The sequence below is a fragment of the Leucoraja erinacea genome, chromosome 8, assembly GCF_028641065.1.
Source record: "Leucoraja erinacea ecotype New England chromosome 8, Leri_hhj_1, whole genome shotgun sequence".
Lineage (NCBI taxonomy): Eukaryota > Metazoa > Chordata > Chondrichthyes > Rajiformes > Rajidae > Leucoraja > Leucoraja erinaceus.
Genome location: NC_073384.1, coordinates 4,874,094 through 4,894,056, shown reverse-complemented (window position 1 = coordinate 4,894,056; position 19,963 = coordinate 4,874,094). Strand labels below are relative to the sequence as shown.

Genomic DNA, 19,963 nt, shown 5'->3' with positions numbered 1-19,963 from the left:
TTTGCCAGCCAGTTCTCTATCCACATCAATACTGAACCCCCAATGCCATGTGCTTTATGAGATGAGGAGAACTTTTTTCACACAGAGAGTGGTGAATCTCTGGAACTCTCTGCCACAGAGGGTAGTTGAGGCCAGTTCATTGGCTATATTTAAGAGGGAGTTAGATGTGGCCCTTGTGGCCAAGGGGATCAGAGGGTATGGAGAGAAGGCAGGTACGGGATACTGAGTTGGATGATCAGCCATGATCATATTGAATAGCGGTGCAGGCTCGAAGGGCCGAATGGCCTACTCCTGCACCTAATTTATATGTTTCTATGTTTCTATGTTAAATGTTTTGGTATAATTGTAAATTGTCCCTAGTGTGTGTAGGACAGTGTTAGGGTGCGGGGATCGTCGGTCGGCGTGGACTCGGCGGGCTGAAGGGTCTGTTTCCGCGCGATATCTCTAAAGTAAAGTAAAAAGTGCACTATGACCTTAATTCTGCACTTAAATGTTAAACAGTTATTCTTTCAATCTAAAGTCAACTTGACTCAAACACTTGTAGCTGTTGAAATCGATTCTTTATTCAGCTGAGACTAGTCTCTGAACCTTCCAACACAGAGCTGATGCTCTGGGGCGGGTCCAGAGAGGAGTAACTTTGATAGAACTCATGTCATTTATACAGGTATTAGACATTTCAGATACAGAGGGTATGACAAGCTAGTAACCAATCATCTGAGTCCTTCTGGTGATTTACAACATCAGTCACGTGATCTTCCCTTCCCTGACCTCACAACCTTTGTTTGCCTGTGGTATAACTTTGCTTATTTTATTTCAACACAGCAAAATCCCAGTAGGCCCAATTATCAAAGACCGCTCCTCAAAATATAAGATACATATGTAATACAATGATCACACAAGTCAGATACACTTCCCATACCAAGAAGAAAGATATTTATATGAATCTAAACACTTTCTATAAGTCTAATGTTTACATTCCTACTAAGACAATACATTTCATAAATTGTTTTACTACAGTTTTACAGTTTACAATACTATTACATATGTATTTAAAACATTAATTATATTAAAACACACGCACACATCTCCCAACCTAAGCATGCATGGGTCGTAAATCTGTCAACTTAAGTGTTTGGTGCCAGGATACAACTTAATTCTAATTTGTAGCCCCTTTCCTGCTATCTGGAAGCTGGATTTCCAATCTCATGTACAAGGCAGAACACAAGGGAGATTTACAACTCAAACCATTACATCAGAATTACATCAGCTTCTTCGACTTCCTATAAACATATCCATCAATCTAATTCTCTTCCTCTCCAATCATCCATCCCTTATCACAACCTCATTATAATTTAACATAGCCAAGGCTAACTACAGGGTCTATTATCTCTCAGCCTTGAATTCTGTCTCAAACTCAGCATAACCCTCACAGCTTAAGAATGTGCCATAGAGAAAGAAGCAGATGACCTTGTTCTTGGTTTCTTGGTCCTCCAAAATATTCCAAATGGAATTTAAACTGGAGGTGGTGATGGGAGGGCTTAAGCCAGAAAGGGTTATTGGGAAGGAAGAGCTACTTTAAATTTAGTTGCATCTGGTTGGGTAACTATAGTAGGGTGGAGATTATTCCATGCGTTAATTGTGCGTGGGAAGAACGAATTGCTGTACACATCTGTCTTTGTAGCTGGGATCACAAATTGGATCGAATGCCCTCGTCTGCTCCTAATTGGTTTGGGTTTGGTCTAAGAAGAGGCCCCTATTCAGCTATCCATTCTTCAACACAAAGTCATATCAAATACAATTTCCTCCAGTGTTATAATTGTCCCAAAGCAATAAACTAAGCTATGCAGGTTTAGGTTCAGGTCTCCATGTTTTGATTCATCTTTCCCTGGGTGTATGTTTCATTGTACTTTATTTTGTTAGGAAAACCTTAAGCATGCTCTTTTGCAAATTACCTAGCTTATATAAAGTCACTATCCGAGCGGTTCTATTATATAATACTTCCTCATAAATGATGGAGTTGTAAATGCTATAAAAAAAGCGCAAACGCCATCTAGTGGTCTTATCTATTTTCATCATCTGATTTCTATACTTTTATGAATAGCTGCAGAGTTCAGGATGAAAGCAAGTTGTGTTTTCTTTAAAGTGGGGGTGCTTTATTCCTCCATGCCTTCATAAAAAAAAACAAAATATTAAGAATAAACACAGGAGAGTGATAAAAATATGAAATTTGACACCAAATCTAAGGTTCACCACAGCAGGAAAAAGTAGAGGAGATTGAAGTAACTACAGGTACTGGAATCTTGGACAAAAGATAAAGTGCTGGAGGAACTCGGGGATCAGGTAACATCTATGGAGGGAATGGACAGATGACGTTTTGGGTCTGGACCCTTATTCAGTTAAGAAAACATAGAACATAGAAAAACAGGTGCACATCCATTCGGCCCTTCGAGTCAGCACCGCCATTCAATATGATCATGGCTGATCAAAGTCAGTACCCCGTTCCTGCATTTTAACCATATCCCTTGATTCCCTTAGCCCTAAGAGCTAAATCTAACTCCCTCTTGAAAACATCCAGTGAATTGGCCTCCACTGCCTTCTGTGGCAGAGAATTCCACAGATTCACAACTGTCTGGGTGAAACGTTTTTTCTCATCTCAGTCCTAAATGGCCTACTTGGTTCGTAAACTGTGACCCTGGTTCTGGACTCCCCCAACATCGGGAACATTTTTCGTGCATCTAGCCTGTCCAATCCTTTAAGAATTCTATATGTTTCTATAAGATCTCCTCTCATTCCTTCTAAATTCCTGTGAATACAAGCCCAGTCAACCCATTCTTTCATCATATGTCAGTGCCCCCCATTCCGGGAATTAACCTATTATCACTCCCTCAATAGCAATAATGTCCTTCCTCAAATTAGGAGACCAAAATTGCACACAATAGTCCAGGTGCGGCCTCACCAGGGCCCTGTACAACTGCAGTAGCTCCTAAACTTAGATCCTCTCGCAGTGAAGACCAAGATGCCATTAGCTTTCTTCACTGCCTGTTGTACCTGCAGTGCTTACTTTCAGTGACTGATGTGCAAGGACACCCAGGTCTCGTTGCACCTCTCTTTTTCCTAATCTGACACCATTCAGATAATAATCTGCTTTCCTGTTCTTGCCACCAAAGTGGATAACCTCATATTAACCACATTATACTGCATCTGCCATGTTTCTGCCCACTCACCCAACCTATCCAAGTCACCCTGCAGCCTCATAGCATCCTCATCGCAGCTCACACTGCCACCCAGCTTTGTGTCATCCGCAAACTTGGAGATGTCACATTTAATTCCCTCGTCTAAATCGTTTATATCTATTGTAAATGTATTCGTTGTCTAATGCATTTCGTTGTCTCTGTACTGTACACTGACAATGACAATTAAAATTGAATCTGAATCTGAATCTGAATCTAAATACCTGGTGTCCCAGCAACGAGCCTTGCGGCACCCCACTAGTCACTGCCTGCCATTCTGCAAGGGACCAGGTAATTCCTACTCTTTGCTTTGTGTTTGCCAACCAGTTCTCTCTCCATGTCAATACCCTACCCCCAATACCCATGTGCTCCAATTTTGCACACTAATCTCTTGACTAAGCCCAAGACCTTGTCAAAGGCTTTTTGAAAGTCCAGATACACCACATCCACTGGCTCTCCCTTATCCATTCTACTTGTTACATCCTCATAAAATTCCAAAAAAATTAGTCAAGCATGATTTCCCCTTCATAAATCCATGCTGACTTTGACCGATCCTGTCACTGATTTCCAAACCGAAAGGGCGGGACGCCTAAAAGCCAACGAACCGAAAAACTGCGTCGCCTAAAAGCGAACTTACCGAATGGCCGCTCTGTCGAAACGACACCTACCAGAAAGGCGGCGTCACCTATAGGCCAAAGGACCGACTGCCGCTCAACAGAAACGTCCAATAACGGACATGACGTTGCTGTGGGGCGGGACTTGTCAGCGATTGGTCCAGACCCCCATGAGGTCATGAACATTGTCCCAAACCTCCGCTCCAGCCGACCCGCACCCCGGCAACGTCATGTCCGTTATTGGACGTTTCTGTTGAGCGGCAGTCAGTCCTTTGGCCTGTAGGCGACGCCGCCTTTTGGGTAGGTGGCGTTTCGACAGATGCGGCCATTCGGTAAGTTTGCTTTTAGGCGACGCAGTTTTTCGGTTCCTTGGGTTTTAGGCATCCCACCCTTTTGGTTAGTTTGCATTTAGGGGTCCCATCCTTTCGGTTAGCAGGCGTTTCATCTTCGGACTCTTTCGGTTATTGTCGTTTAGGACATTCCGTTCTTTGGATTCGACTACTTTGCTTCGGCCTCTCGTCCGTCAGCGCCACGTCCGCACACGCAGGCCATCATAGATGTTTTTGAAAGCAGTTCTATGGGACTTTCCATACATAGATTTAATACAGGTTGGCACCACAACATTTTTGAGCTAGCTGCTGGAATTATTAGTGTATTTTATCATGTTAAAAGTTCATATTTCAACAATTTGACTGTAATTGTCATATTTTGATTGCATTTTTATGGATCTTTTGCAACAGAAATACATCTGAAAGAAAAGCTGGAGGGTAAAGAACACAATGAGTATTCTCCAGTGAAGGAAGATGCTGGTAAGTTCAACACTGAGGAGCTTGTTCCTCTCCACTTGCTCGACTTCTCAAGGTGGCTCTTCTTCCACACATCCTCGTCTCTGCTGCTCATGTAAAATTATATTTACATGAAGTCTTAATGTAAATATAATTAAGGACTGGTGACGGGATCCAGGGAGTGGACAGGGCTGAAGATGTCCTGGTTGGGTTGTTCCCAGGCCTTGCCAAGTTGACCATCCACGAGTCACGGTGCCGGGCGGAATAGGGCTTTGCCCGAGCCAGATGCTTGGCCCTTTACTGGGGTTACGTCCGTGCCCGGGTGGTGTTGATGCTATTTGTAACATAGATGTTTGTAACTTAGTCTGAATAGTTTGGTGATTCTGTAATATGGTGGTGGGTATGTCACCACGGTTTTTTTTCTTTGTCGTTTGCATACCTCTGAAATGTCACAAAACTCTGAATGTTGGACTGTACTTGTAAAATTCTGGTGGCCACACTCCAGGAAAGATGTAGGAGCAATAGACAGAGTCATGGAGTCTTGCAGCCTGTCATAGAGTGATACAGTGTGGAAACAGGCCCTTCGATACAATTTGCCCACACCGGCCAACCTGTCCCAGCTACACTATTCCCACCTGCCTGCGTTTGGCCCATATCCCTCTAAACCTGTCCTATCCATGTACCTGTAAATGTTTCTTAAACATTGTGATAGTCCCAGCCTCAACCACTTTCTCTGGCAACTTGTTCCATTACACCCCCCAACCTTTGCGTGAAATAGTTACCCCTCAGATTCCTATTAAAGCTTTTCCCCCCTCACCTTAAACCTATGACATTCAGAGGTTTCTTGGCAGCTACCATGTGCTTCCATTGTAAATATGTAATTCTGCAAAGTTACTTGTCTACACTCAAAATGTTAAAGCTCAGTAGATAATTACAGCCATTGAAGATGCAGTTATTATTTATTGTTATCTCTGTGTTTATACATAAACTCAATGTACTTGCACTTTGGGATATTCTGCCACGAGGGTCTCCAAGAGAATGTCTGTTTCTCTTGACAAATCGAGATTTTTATATCAACCAATGACTCGCTTCAATATGTGACTCGCTTCAAGGTTAATATATGATGAGCACTAGCCCTGTACTCGCTGGTGTTTAGAAGAATGAGGGGGGGACCTCATTGAAACTTACAGAAAAATGAAAGGCTTGGATATAGTGGATGTGAAGCGGATGTTTCCACTAGTGTGAGAGTCTAGCACTAGAGGTCATAGCCTCAGAATTAAAGGACATTCTTCTAGAAAGGAGATAAGGAGGGATTTCTTTCCTCGGTGGTGAATCTGTGGAATTCTTTGAAAGTCAGTGGATATATTTAAGGCAGAGATGGATAGATTCTTGATTAGTATGCGTGTCAGAGGTTATGGGGAGAAGGCAGGAGAATGGGGTTAGGAGGGAGAGATAATCAGCCATGATTGAATGGTGGAGTAACCTTGATGGGCCGAATGGCCAAATTCTACTCCTATTTCTTATGACCTTAAAAGGTCACGAGGGGCAAAATTTAAAGTAGATCTGAGGGGTATGTTTCGTTACACAGAAGGTGGCTAATACATGGAATAAGATGCCTCGTGTAGAGGCAGATACTATTACAACATTTAAACAGCAATTGGAAGGCACTTGGGCAGGAGAGGTTAAGAGGGATACGGGCTGTTGCATGTAAATGGGATTACTATAGTTTGGGTTGGAATGAACGAGATGGCCCGATAGGGCCTGTTTCTGTGGTGTTTGTCTGTCGAATAGGTGAAAGTGAAAGAAAATTATTGAGAAAATAAGCATCTCTCCATTAGCACCAATCCCAAAAGTTAGTGCTGGATTCTTGCACTGGCAGAAACTATGTAAGCATGAACAGCACCTCTGCAACCACAAACTAATATCAGGGATGCATTGCAGTCTTTCTCAGGCTCCAGAAGTGCAATATCCTTCAAATCTATCCATATTAATTTTATTAGAAACATCCTGTTGTAATGGATTCTTGAGCTGTCCGATTGATCAATTATGTTGAAGCTGTGGACGCAATGTCATCCATCTCTCACTGTGATAACGTTTGAGCTAAAGTGTCTGCTTGTATCTCTGGCTCAATCTCATCTATCAGTTATATCACTATATCAATGGTTACACAAAAAAGCTGGAGAAACTCAGCGGGTGCAGCAGCATCTATGGAGCGAAGGAAATAGACAACGTTTCGGCCCGAAACCCTGAAGGGTTTCGGCCCGAAACGTTGTCTATTTCCTTCGCTCCATAGATGCTGCTGCACCCGCCGAGTTTCTCCAGCTTTTTTGTGTAACCTTCGATTCTCCAGCATCTGCAGTTCCTTCTTAATCACTATATCAATGTCCTGAATTCCCTCTCCCCCCCACCCCCTCCCCCACCCTAGTTGTCCCACTAGTTCCACTACTAGTTGTCCCACTAGTTCCACCACTAGTTGTCCCACTAGTTATCACCTCTTCCCCAGCCAACAATGGGCCATTATGGGGCTCCTCCCTTCCTTGGTCATCTGTTGCCGGCCCTGCTTTGTTCTCCGGAGATGCTACCTGACCAGCTGAGTTATGGGCCTGTCCAACTTAGGCTATTTTTAGACGACCGCCGGCGACTGTCATAGTCGTGGCAGGTCGCCGAAAAACTGGCGAGTGGACCCCCCCCCCCCCCCCCCCCCTTCGACATAAAATTTGAAATAGAATCATACTTTAACAAAAAAAAAAAATGAAGTCAGCACCAAGCTACGACTGCACCTACGTCAGGAGAAGTCAAGCTACGCTCATTGGCGTCAAGCCAGCTTGATAAAATTAATATGGATAGATTTGAAGGATATTGCACTTCTGGAGCCTGAGAAAGACTGCAATGCAACAGTTTCGAACATTTCAAAATCCAGCGGTGACCAGAAAAACACTGCCATTCTTTGGGCGACTTGAGGAGACGACTCGCGACCATACAGACGACACCCCGGCGACCGTGTGGCGACAGACTAGTTGCCTGTAGTCGCCTAAAATATCGCCTAATTACTTGTTGTCTATGCTTGCTAGATCTATTATTCTCCATGTAAGGTGTGTGAGTTTGGAATGGAAGAAAACAGATTATCTGACACAAAGCAGCATTCTGGTGATTGGAAATCAGAGAGAGAGTCGAGGTCAGTGCAAAGAATAGGAAGGTTTCTGAGGATACTTGACAAGGTTTCAAGTGACACTGGTATGCAGAGGAACCATTTCTAATATCAACACATCCTGGGGGAAACATCAGCAAAACACAAAGTGCTGGAGGATCTCAGGGGGGTCAGGCAGCATCTGTGGAGGGAATGGACAGACGACATTTTGGGTCAGCGCCCTTAAACTCTCTGCGGTAGACCTGAAGAATTCACTCGCTAACTACCACCAACACGTTTCCTTCAGCATCAGAGGATTTAACACTTGACCCCTGACCATCGGAGATGCCTATCGCTCCAACCCTCACCCTCACTTCAGGAAATCCGACCATTCAGCGGTGCTGCATCTCCCTGCATACAGGCAGCAACTGAAGGGCACACCCCCAGCGGGGAGGACTGCACAGAGCTGATCAGGGGAGGCAGATGTGAGTTAGATAAAGATCTAGGGGCTAGCGGAATCAAGGGATATGGGGAGAAGGCAGGCACGGGTCACTGATTGTGGATGATCGGCCATGATCACAATGAATGTCGGTGTAGGCTTGAAGGGCCAAATGGCCTCCTCCTGCACCTATTTTCTATGTACAACTGTGAGACTGCTTGGAGTCAGTAATGTTCAACATTGGGCAATGTTCTAGGCCTCGGCAATGGACCTGAATGAATATGCCACAGTTGTTACAGACTTCATAAGGAAATGTGTGGAGGAGTGTGTTCCTACTAAAACCATCTGAGTGTTCCCCAACCAGAACCCTTGGATGAACCAGGAGATCCGCATTCTTCTGAGGACCAGATCCCAGGAATTCAAGTCTGGCATCGCAGGGGTGTACAAGAAGTCCAGATACGACCTTGACCAGGCCATCAATAAGGCCAAAAGGGACTTTCGCTCTGAGCTGGAGGATGAGGCGGGTGTTCGGCAACTGTGGCATGGCTTGAATGCAAAATCAGGGGGCAACTCAAGCGACAGCGAAGCATCACTCCCTGCCAAGCTCAATGTGTTCTACGCACGCTTTGACAGGGAGCACACTGATGTGCGTTCCCGGGCACCCATACGCCCTGATGGTATTACAGTCACAGTTACAGAGGCCGACGCCAAAAGATCCTTCAGGGGGGTGAACCCTAGGAAAGCGTCTGGACCTGATGGTATACCCGGTCGAGCTCTTAAAACCTGTGCAGACCAACTGTCGGGAGTTTTTGCGGACATTTTTCAACCTCTCATTACTGAGGCCTGTGGTTCCCACCTGCTTCAATAAGAGGACTAAGAAGCGTAAGGAGAGTAAGATGAGATGCCTCAACGGCTATTGACCGGTGGTACTAACGTCCATGGTGATGAGGGCCTGGTTCGGCATCTAGAACGCCCAGGTGCGATGAAGACTGAAAAAAGTTGTGAACACTGCCCAGCGGAGACCCACACCCACCCTGGTCAAATACACATTTCACCTCTGCCATCGGCAAGAAGGTATAGGAGCCTGCAAAACTATAACGTCCAGGAACAGCTTCTTCCCTACGCCATTAAATACCCTGCAGCTATTAAACACTACAACCTCAAACATGCTCTGAACTACATAGACTATTATTGTTATTATTGCACAACTATTGTTTCCGTATGCATGTATGTGTATATGCACACACTGAACCTTTACTCATTTATTATATTTACAGTGTACGATGTTTACATATTCTGCTGTGCTGCTGCAAGTAAGAATTTCATTGTTCTATCTGGGACACATGACAATAATACTCTTGACCCTTGTCTTCACTGTCAAGTAGTAATTTGGCAGAGTAAATAACCCATGCTTTAAAGAGGCTCGCTAAATTTCAAGTAAATGGAACTAAATTCAAACAGATTTCATAAAAAGCAAAGAGCCTGCCAGAATATTAATGACAAATATCCATCTTTTGTATGATTTCTAATGTTGCAAACATGTTAATTTTCTTGGGAACGAAAAATATTTGTTATTAGCTTGAGATATCTTCTTTTCTTGTTAACCTGATAATTTTATGTTCTGTCCCCTGCTCAAACATAAATTAAAAATGCCTGAATTAGAATCCACATTTAAAAAGGACTGTTTTTGTCAAATTATGCCACTAGATGGCCCACAAGGCAATGCTAAAGTTCAAAATATAGTCTTAATGTTATGGAGTAAACCAAACTCAAAATAACGTGTCACGAATAATTGCAAATGCTGGTTTAAAAGAGTAACTCGGTGGGTCATCTCTGGAGTGTATGGATAGGTGATTTTTGGGTTGGGATCCTTCCTCAGTCTCAAGACTTCTTCAGACTGTCTGAAGAAGAGTCCTGACCTGAAACGTCGCCTGTCCATGTTCTCCAGATATGCTGCGTGATCTGCTCAGTTACTTCAGCACGTTGACTCAAAATAACACGTTAATTTGCAAAATCATGTTACTGAAATTTTGTACAAATAACATAGTTTGTGATAATTATGTAGAAAGAGAGAAAGGCAAAGTTACAGATTGTTTCTTGCTTTAACCTGCAAATATTTTTGGAGAGGCATAATAGGCAGAATTTGGAACTGCCATAGCTTTCCCTCAGAAAATAACAGGTTTTACAAATATATATACACAATTATGCTGTATTAAATTACGATGTAACTGTGTTACAATGATCAAATATTTCATTAAAAATAAAATTTAGTTATTAATGATAGAAGCCGCTCACAATTTCACCACTGGGTTTGTTTCCAACCTTTATGTAGTCCTAGAATGATGTTTCACTCTGATTCCCATGGTTTGTACATGTTTTTATCCGTCCATATTCACAAATGTTGAATTGCAACTGAATTGAGGTACCACAAGGAAGAGAAGACAACACATTAATTGAAGAAGGATCCTGACCCGAATTGTCACATCCATTTACCCGCTGAGTTACTCGCTGAGTTACTCCAGCAATTGGTGACTTATTTTTTAATAAACTAGCATCTGCAGTTTCTTGTGGCTCCATTAGATTATTTTAACTAAGTTAATTGTACCACGTATATTTACATATGTAGACCGAAGGAATTGCAGTTTCTGGTTTTCATGAAAAGATGCAAAGTGCTAATCTCAACATAGATACATAGATACATTGAAAATAGGTGCAGGAGTAGGCCATTCGGCCCTTCGAGCCTGCACCGCCATTCAATATGATCATGGCTGATCATCCAACTCAGTATCCCGTACCTGCCTTCTCTCCATACCCCCTGATCCCTTTAGCCACAAGGGCCACATCTAACTCCCTCTTAAATACAGCCAATTAACTGGCCTCAACTACCCTCTGTGGCAGAGAGTTCCAGAGATTCACCACTCTCTGTGTGAAAATGTTTTTTCTCATCTCGGTCTTAAAGGATTTCCCCCTTATCCTTCAGCTGTGACCCGTTGTCCTGGACTTCCCCAACATCGGGAACAATCTTCCTGCATCTAGCCTGTCCAACCCCTTAAGAATTTTGTAAGTTTCTATAAGATCCCCCCTCAATCTCCTAAATTCTAGCGAGTACAAGCCGAGTCTATCCAGTCTTTCTTCATATGAAAGTTCTGACATCCCAGGAATGAGTCTGGTGAACCTTCTCTGCACTCCCTCTATGGCAATAATGTCCTTCCTCAGATTTGGAGACCAAAACTGTAAGCAATACTCCAGGTGTGGTCTCACCAAGACCCTGTACAACTGCAGTAGAACCTCCCTGCTCTTATACTCAAATCCTTTTGCTATGAATGCTAACATACCATTTGCTTTCTTCACTGCCTGCTGCACCTGCATGCCTACTTTCAATGACTGGTGTACCATGACACCCAGGTCTTGTTGCATCTCCCCTTTTACTAATCGGCCACTATTTAGATAATAGTCTGCTTTCCTGTTTTTGCCACCAAAGTGGATAACCTCACATTTATCCACATTATACTGCATCTGCCATACATTTGCCCACTCACCCAGCCTATCCAAGTCACCTTGCAGCCTCCTAGCATCCTCCTCACAGCTAACACTGCCCCCCACCTTAGTGTCATCCACAAACTTGGAGATGTTACATTCAATTCCCTCGTCCAAATCATTAATATATATATTGTAAATAGCTGGGGTCCCAGCACTGAGCCTTGAGGTACCCCACTAGTCACTGCCAGCCAGTTCTCTATCCTTCCTTTGCCAGCCAGTTCTCTATACATCAATACTGAACCCCAATACCGTCTGCTTTAAGTTTGTATACTAATCTCTTATGTGGGACCTTGTCGAAAGCCTTCTGAAAGTCCAGATACAACACATCCAATGGTTCTCCCCTATCCACTCTACTAGTTACATCTTCGAAAAATTCTATAAGATTTGTCAGACATGATTTACCTTTTGTAAATCCATGCTGACTTTGTCCAATGATTTCACCACTTTCCAAATGTGCTGCTATCCCATCTTTAATAACTGACTCTAGCAGTTTCCCCACTACCGATGTTAGACTAACTGGCCTGTAATTCCCCGTTTTCTCTCTCCCTCCCTTTTTAAAAAGTGGGGTTATATTAGCTACCCTCCAATCCTCAGGAACTACTCCAGAATCTACAGAGTTTTGAAGTTTGAAAAAATTATCACTAATGCATCCACTATTTCTGGAGCTACTTCCTTAAGTACTCTGGGATGCAGCCTATCTGGCCTTGGGGATTTATCGGCCTTTAATCCATTCAATTTACCCAACACCACTTCCCGACTGACCTGGATTTCACTCAGTTCCTCCATCTCCTTTGATCCGCGGTCCCCTGCTATTTCCGGCAGATTATTTATGTCTTCCTTAGTGAAGACGGAACCAAAGTAGTTATTCAATTGGTCTGCCATATCCTTGTTCCCCATGATCAATACACCTGTTTCTGACTGCAAGGGGCCTACATTTGTTTTAACTAATCTATTTCTCTTCACATATCTCTAAAAACTTTTGCAGTCAGTTTTTATGTTCTCTGCCAGTTTTCTTTCATAATCTATTTTCCCTTTCCTAATTAAGCCCTTTGTCCTCCTCTTCTGGTCTCTGAATTTCTCCCAGTCCTCTGGTAATCTGCTTTTTCTGGCTAATTTGTACGCTTCATCTTTTGCTTTGATACTATCCCTGATTTCCCTTGTTGTCCACGGATGTACTACCTTCCCTGATTTATTCTTTTGCCAAACTGGGATGAACAATTTTTGTAGTTCAGCCATGCAGTCTTTAAATGCCTTCCATTAAATATCCACCGTCAACCCTTTTAGAATTAATTGCCAGTCAATCTTGGCCAATTCACGTCTCATACCCTCAAAGTCGCCTTTCTTTAAGTTCAGAACCATTGTTTCTGAATTAACAATGTCACTCTCCATCCTAATGAAGAACTCAACCATATTATGGTCATTCTTGCCCAAGGGGGCACGTACAACAAGACTGCTAACTAACCCTTCCTCATTACTCAATACCCAGTCTAGAATAGCCTGCTCTCAACAGGTCAGGCAGCTTCAATGGAAGACATGGGACAGATGATAATAGACAATAGACAATAGGTGCAAGAGTAGGCCATTCGGCCCTTCGATCCAGCACCGGCATTCAATGTGATCATGGCTGATCATCCCCAATCAGTACCCCGTTCCTGCCTTCCCCCCATAACCCTTGACTCTGCTATCTCTAAGAGGTCTATCTAACTCTCTCTTGAAAGCATCCAGAGAACAGCCCTCTGAGGCACAGAATTTCACAGAATCACAACTCTCTGTGTGAAAAAGTGTTTCCTCATCTCCATTCTAAATGGCTTACCCCTTATTCTTAAACTGTGGCCCCTGGTACTGGACTCCCCCAACATCGGGAACAGGTTTCCTACCTCTAGCATGTCCAAACCCTTAAGAATCTTATATGTTTCAATAAGATGCCCTCTCATCCTTCTAAAGTGGGTTGGGATCCTTCTTTAGACTAATTGCATTTGCAGACTAATTAGTATTTCCATGTGAGAATGTTGGAACTGCAGATGCTGGTTTAAACCAAAGATACACTAAATGCTGGAGTAATTCAGCGGGACAAGCAGCATCTCTGGAGAGAAGGATGTTTCAGGTCGAGACCTTTCTTCAGATTCCGTACTTCTTTCAGTATTTCTATCCGTTTGGTGTTAAGATGGAAGGTGCCAAATGTAGTAACAGGCCATTATCTCTGAATAACGATTTAATAATAAAACTCCAAGTACAATTTGGATTCCCAAAAGTTAGGATGCCACAATTCGGCCTACCTCATCTCAACCTTCATGGTTATCTATCTATTGTCTAGTGTCCTCTAATTGTGAAGATATTAAGTTATTTGCCTAAAGGGGCTGTCCCACTGCGGCGACCTAATCCGCAAGTTAAGAAGAGTGTCTTTGACCTTCAAGCTCGAAGGCACTTGACTGGAAAACCTCGAGCCGGATTGACCGTCAGCGTTGAAACCGCGAGCTGGATCGACCGACCGCACACACACAAACACAAACACATCGCAAAGGCGGGGGCCAGGGAAAGCGGGGGAGCGCTGTGTGAAATTCACACCCGCGATGCAGATGAAGGTATAAGACGGCTGCACAGTGTACGGTAAGTCCTTTAGAGAGCGCGCGGAGGGGGGGGGGGGGGAGAAATGAGGAGAGAAGGGGCGGGGGGGGGGGGGGGAGAAGGAGTGGGGACACTTTTAAAAAGTCAGACAACGTTTTAATAATGTTTATTGGTCATTTTACCTAACGGTCGGTTTCCCTTCGTCCTGAAAACTCCAATGAGTCAATCAAAATGCCCGGTCAGCGAAGGAGATTGCCTTCGGCTGCCCTCGACTGCCTGTAACTAAATAGCGATCCCATTCCACTGCACTACGAGTTAAAAAGAACCATGCCGACCAATTTTTACTCATGGAAAATCTTTCAACATGCTGAAAAATTTTCCGCGACCTAGCTGAGGCCGCGAGTATTCGGGAACTTCCCTCGAGCATGAAGGAGAGTTCCAGTGACCTCATAGGACCTACTAGGACCACATGTCGACCATGCTGCGAGTTTGAGTCAAGTGCAAACTCGTCTAAACTCACAGATTAGGTCGCCGCAGTGGGACAGCCCCTTTACCTTTTTAATGCACCTCATTCTAATCAGTAAATGGTTTATTGCTTTAACATATTTTTTTCCTCTCTACTTGTGGTTTTGTCGTGAAGTGGTGGAAAAGTGCTAATGAATGCACATGCTTGCTTTCATGTTGCAGGTGAAGAACATGAGGAGGTCTCTGCTCAGAAGGACTCCAAGCTGAACGATGCTGTGTCACTGTACCGAGGTGATATAACAAAGCTTAAAGTTGATGCCGTAGTGAATGCAGGTTGGTACTTTCATCAATGGGCCACTAGTGGGTAAAATATTGTTATGAATTCGTTAAATCTCACCAATGTAGCATGCCAACAGGCTTATTGAAATGAATGTTACGTCTTGAATGCATAGCTAAAATAAGTACATTTTCTATTCTTGCAAGATTGACTGCAGATGCTGAATATCTGAAATAGACTACGACATCCCCGAAATAGTCAGGTTCAAATAGCATTTGCTGAATATTTCCACCATTTTCTGTTTAATATCATGTGTTCAGTTTAGTTTCACATTTTTATTCAACACAGTGGGGCAATAGAAGATCACTTTCAAGTCAAGTTTTATTCATTTTGATTCGTTTTCATATATTCACTTTGATTTAACTACTTGCTGTTCGTTCGTTCGTGTGTCAGACGACGCGTAGCTCGCTATTGGCTTCTGTCGTCGTCCAACATTGGTCGCCCGACGCGTCACAGAGTGCATTGTGTCGTCGTGTACGGGGATCGCCACACAAAATGATGAGAGGAATAGATTGGGTAGATGCACAATCTACCCGATCTATTCCTCTCATCATTTTGTACACCTCTATAAGATCTCCCCTCATCCTCCTACGCTTCATGGAATAGAGACCCAGCCTACTCAACCTCTCCCTGTAGCTCATATCCTCTAGTTCTGGCAACATCCTCGTAAATCTTTTTCTGAACCCTGATATATTTCTAATTCACCCCAGTACAGGCTTCTCTTCTTGGCACTGACAATGAACAGAAAACCCAGTCTGTCCTTCTGCAGCTGAGCACTCCTCACCCGATTGGTACCTACACTCTCCGCCAGGAGTCCACTAGGGGCGCTGCACTGGCAGCAGCCTCTACCTACAGCCTGTATGTCATTTCTATCTTTTTTTTTAGTTAGTCCAAAGTCTGTTTTAGGGGGAAACTTTTACTTTTCTATGTGGGGGAGGGGGGCAGGGTAAGGGGGAAACCGTCTCCAAGTCTCTTCCTGGCGGGGACGCGACTATTTCTCCGAGTCGCGTCCTCGCCCCCCACCTCGCGGCCTACCAGCTGGATCGGAGCGGCCTTTCCTGCCGGGGACCGGGAACCGGACCAGGGCTGCTACAGCGGCGGCGCAGCGCTGGAGTCACCGCGGAGCGGGCGATGCCTACCTGGGTCGCCGTTTGGAGCTCCGGAGCGTTGGGCCGTGGCTCCAACAGCGTGGAGCTCTGGTGCGGAGAGCTTCCAATGCGGGCGGCGCTGACCGCCATCGTGGAGTCCTGGGGCGCCTTGTAGAGGGCCTACAGCAGCAGTCTCCACCCGGCGCGGCCTGCGGACATTGGAAGCCGCCGACTCCGGTAGGAGGGGGCCGACTCTGGTGTCCACGCCGCTGAGGACGTCCCGCAGCCCCGACGTCGGACTTGTATCATCCCGGCGAGCGGTCCTGGACATCGGGCCGCCCGTAGCGGCAACTGCGGAGGGCTTGGGGAGGCCCTGACCACGGGGAACAGTGGAGGAAGAAGACTGACTTTGGTGCCTTCCCACACAGTGGGGAACTTTGATTCTGCTGTGTGGGGATGTTTTGTGTTAAATTCTATAGTGTGTTGAGTCCTGTTTATTTTTATTGTATGGCTGTATGGGAATTCATTTCACTGTGCCATCTGGCACATGTGATGAATAAATCTATCTTGAATCTTGAGGTAATAATTTGAGGATTGAAGACCACAGATCTCACAGAATCCCATCTTGAAATCCTCCTCTCCCTGTCACACCTAAATAATTACCTAACGACATGGTGCCGATCTGGTAAATCCGAAATCACTATTCACTCATTCGATCTGAAAAAGAGTCCCAACCAGAACCATAACTTACCCATCTACTCCAAAGATGCTGCCTGACCCGTTGAGTTACTCCAGCACTTTATTTCTTTTTTTTCCAAACCAGCATCTGCAGTTCCTTGTCTCAACAGAGAAAATGATTGAAGTTGGGCAATGTTCAGGTGTTTTAAGAAAATATTACACCTGAGGTTCCTATATTTAATAATACATTTTGGTGTCTGTTTTGATATTCGATGTAATGTGTTGGGCTATTATTCAGTGAATTTTATTATCTAGTTATATTTTTGTGCTTCGTAAGCTATTTAGCAAACTTGGTCATTGGGGGAAGCTTTTTTGGTTCCTGCAGAGTCAGCAGATGGAATACCTGTATTCTCCGCATTGAGTTGGGTGACATCTGAGGTAAAGGTGAAAGGAGACCATAAGATTATCAAAGATTTGAGACACCAAATTGGTGCTACTTGGATCCACCTGAAATATGGTCCCTTATCCAATCTTTATTGTTGCAAGGAAAGACATTAAATGCTGAAACAACTCAGCAAGTCAGGCAGCGTCTCTGGAGCACATAGATAGGTGACGTTTCAGGTTGGGACCCTTGTTCAGGATGAAGAAAGCTCCTGACCCGATACGTTCTGAAGAAGTCCCGACCGGAAACATCACCTATCCATGTTCTCCAAGGATGCTGCCTGACCCGCTGTGTTATTCCAGCATTTTGTGTCTTCCCTTGATCAATCAGAATCTGCAGTTCCTTGTTTCTACTTTATAGTTGCATATCACTTTCTCCTAAAGCCCAGCTTGTTTAAAAGGAAAGCAGTCCATGATGATTTTAATTTTCTATGTAATAAAAATGTTTTTAATTGAAAGCAGTCCATGATGATTTTAATTTTCTATGTAATAAAAATGTTTTTAATTGAGTTTGTTTAAGAGAAATATGATACGAATGTATCAAATGTATAATTCCCCTTAACATTAGTGACTGTGATTCCCACTGGTTTAAGTATTCGAAACAATACTTGGGCTGACAGCGTTGGTTGATTGGCGTTTAAGAGAGAAAAAGACAGTTTCATGTTTGAATCTAGTTATTCATGTATGTACTGCATAAACATTTTGCTTTTTTTGTTGACTGGTTTTGTTTTGACAAATGTTGTGTCATCCACAAATTTGGAAAATGTGTCTTCTTCCCCCAAGTCTTGGTCATTAATACGAGTCATAAAAAGCAAGAATGTCAGCACTGATCGCAGGAGAATGTCACTTCACCTTCCTCCAAATCCTTTTTGCCCCCGTCAGTTGAGGCACCTTATTACACCATATTTACCTTTCTGGTATCAGACCTGGAGCTATTTCCATCTGAAGTGCACAAGATCAAAGTAGCAATCTTCCGATCACGTTGAAATATTGCCGTTGTTATTTCCCCCCCCCCCCAACAATCTGCCATTCAGCGGCTCATTATAATGAGATACACATGAGGTTATGAAAGATTGTAATGTAAGATTGTAATCAATCCTCCAAGTCGCTGCGCACCATAGTCTTAATGAACAGGTGCAGAATGGATGAATTCTAATGTGACGGCCTTGCGACGGCTTATCAAGTGATTCCACTGATCACTAATCCATTTTATTTGGCTGCACAATTAATCACGGAGTTTGCGTCTCTGACTGCAGGGCTTGGAAATTAATTCAGACGTATGATCAATTAAACCAGGGCTCGGTAATTCTGTTTCCATTTCGGTCTTCTTTCAAATCCTTCAAGAGCACATCACATAACCATGCATTTTTCAGGATCCAATGCTTTCCCTGGTTTTCAGTGCCTTTTGGCTTAGATAGACAGTCAGAACCTTCATCCCAAGGTGGAAATTTCAAATACTGGAGAGCAACGTTTTATGGTGAGTGGAGCAAAGTTTAAATGGGCAAATGCGTGAGGGGCAAGTTTATTTTCCACACAGAGGGTGGTGGGTGCCTGGAATACGTCTCCAGGAGTGCTGGCGATAGCAGGCACGATAGTGGCATTAAAGAGGCTTTTGGATAGGCGGTAGCGTGTAGGAAGGAACTGCAGAGTTTGAAGAAGGGTCTCGACCCATTCCTTCTCTCCAGAGATGCTGCCTGTCCCACTGAGTTACTCCAGCATGTTGTGTCTGTCTCTTGGATGGACAAGGAATGGAGAAATATGGGTCACGTGCGTGTGGTGTAACTTGCCATCATATTCAGCGAATTATATAATGACGGGGGGGGGGGGGGGGGGGGGGGGGGAAGGGCCAGTTCCTGTGCCTGTACTTTACTCTGTTCTAGATAAGGTGGATGAGCACAATGGTTATCTCGAGATAAAACCAGCGAAGTGAGTGTAACAAACACCCTTTTATTTGCAGTGTCATTGGTGATGTTGGGTATTGGTTTAGTTGCATCTTAATAGGGTAACAGATACTCAAAGGATGTTCTGGAATATAAAGGCAGCAGTATTCTTCAGCCCAGTATTAATAGACAATAGACAATAGGTGCAGGAGTAGGCCATTCGGCCCTTCGAGCCAGCACCGCCATTCAATGTGATCATGGCTGATCATCCCAAATCAGTACCCCGTTCCTGCCTTCTCCCCATATCCCCTGACTCCGCTATTTTTAAGAGCCCTATCTAGCTCTCGCTTGAAAGCATCCATAATAATTGTTTTTTCAAGCTATTTAATTTTCCTATTAGAAGAGCACAATTACTTTTTTTTGACAACGTTTCTCTGTATGAAATCTAATTCCCTTCACAAAGCAGGTTTGAATGATGTCTCCTTGCAAGTTCTTGACACTTTGGCAAACCGGTTGAAATTCCACGACTTGTTTTTTATGTTCACAGGCAAGTCCACATGTCTAAATCATGTGGCAGTACGAGAATGATATCTCTCTACCGTTTGTCAGTTGAAAGATATAACTTAGAGCTAAAAATGTTAGACACAGTTATCTAGGCTGCCACTTCAGGCAGCAGTGCATGAGTGGGAGACTGACAGAGGCAGTCTCCTGGGTGTAAATAAACGTCCTAGTGAGACTGTTTGAAGAACAAAGGAGTTTTCCCCTGTATTATAG

The 19,963-nt window shown here is 43.9% G+C and overlaps 1 protein-coding gene across 1 annotated transcript in view; it reads left to right on the top strand.

The window, feature by feature from the left end:
• The window catches only part of macrod2 (mono-ADP ribosylhydrolase 2), a 1,271,393-nt gene that overhangs the window by 37,792 nt on the left and 1,213,638 nt on the right, over positions 1–19,963 (top strand). Inside the window, exons 3-4 of the mRNA XM_055638840.1 lie at positions 4,585–4,653; positions 14,988–15,098. Of these exons, the coding sequence (XP_055494815.1) occupies positions 4,585–4,653; positions 14,988–15,098 (180 nt within the window). The remainder of the gene's footprint in view (positions 1–4,584; positions 4,654–14,987; positions 15,099–19,963) is intronic.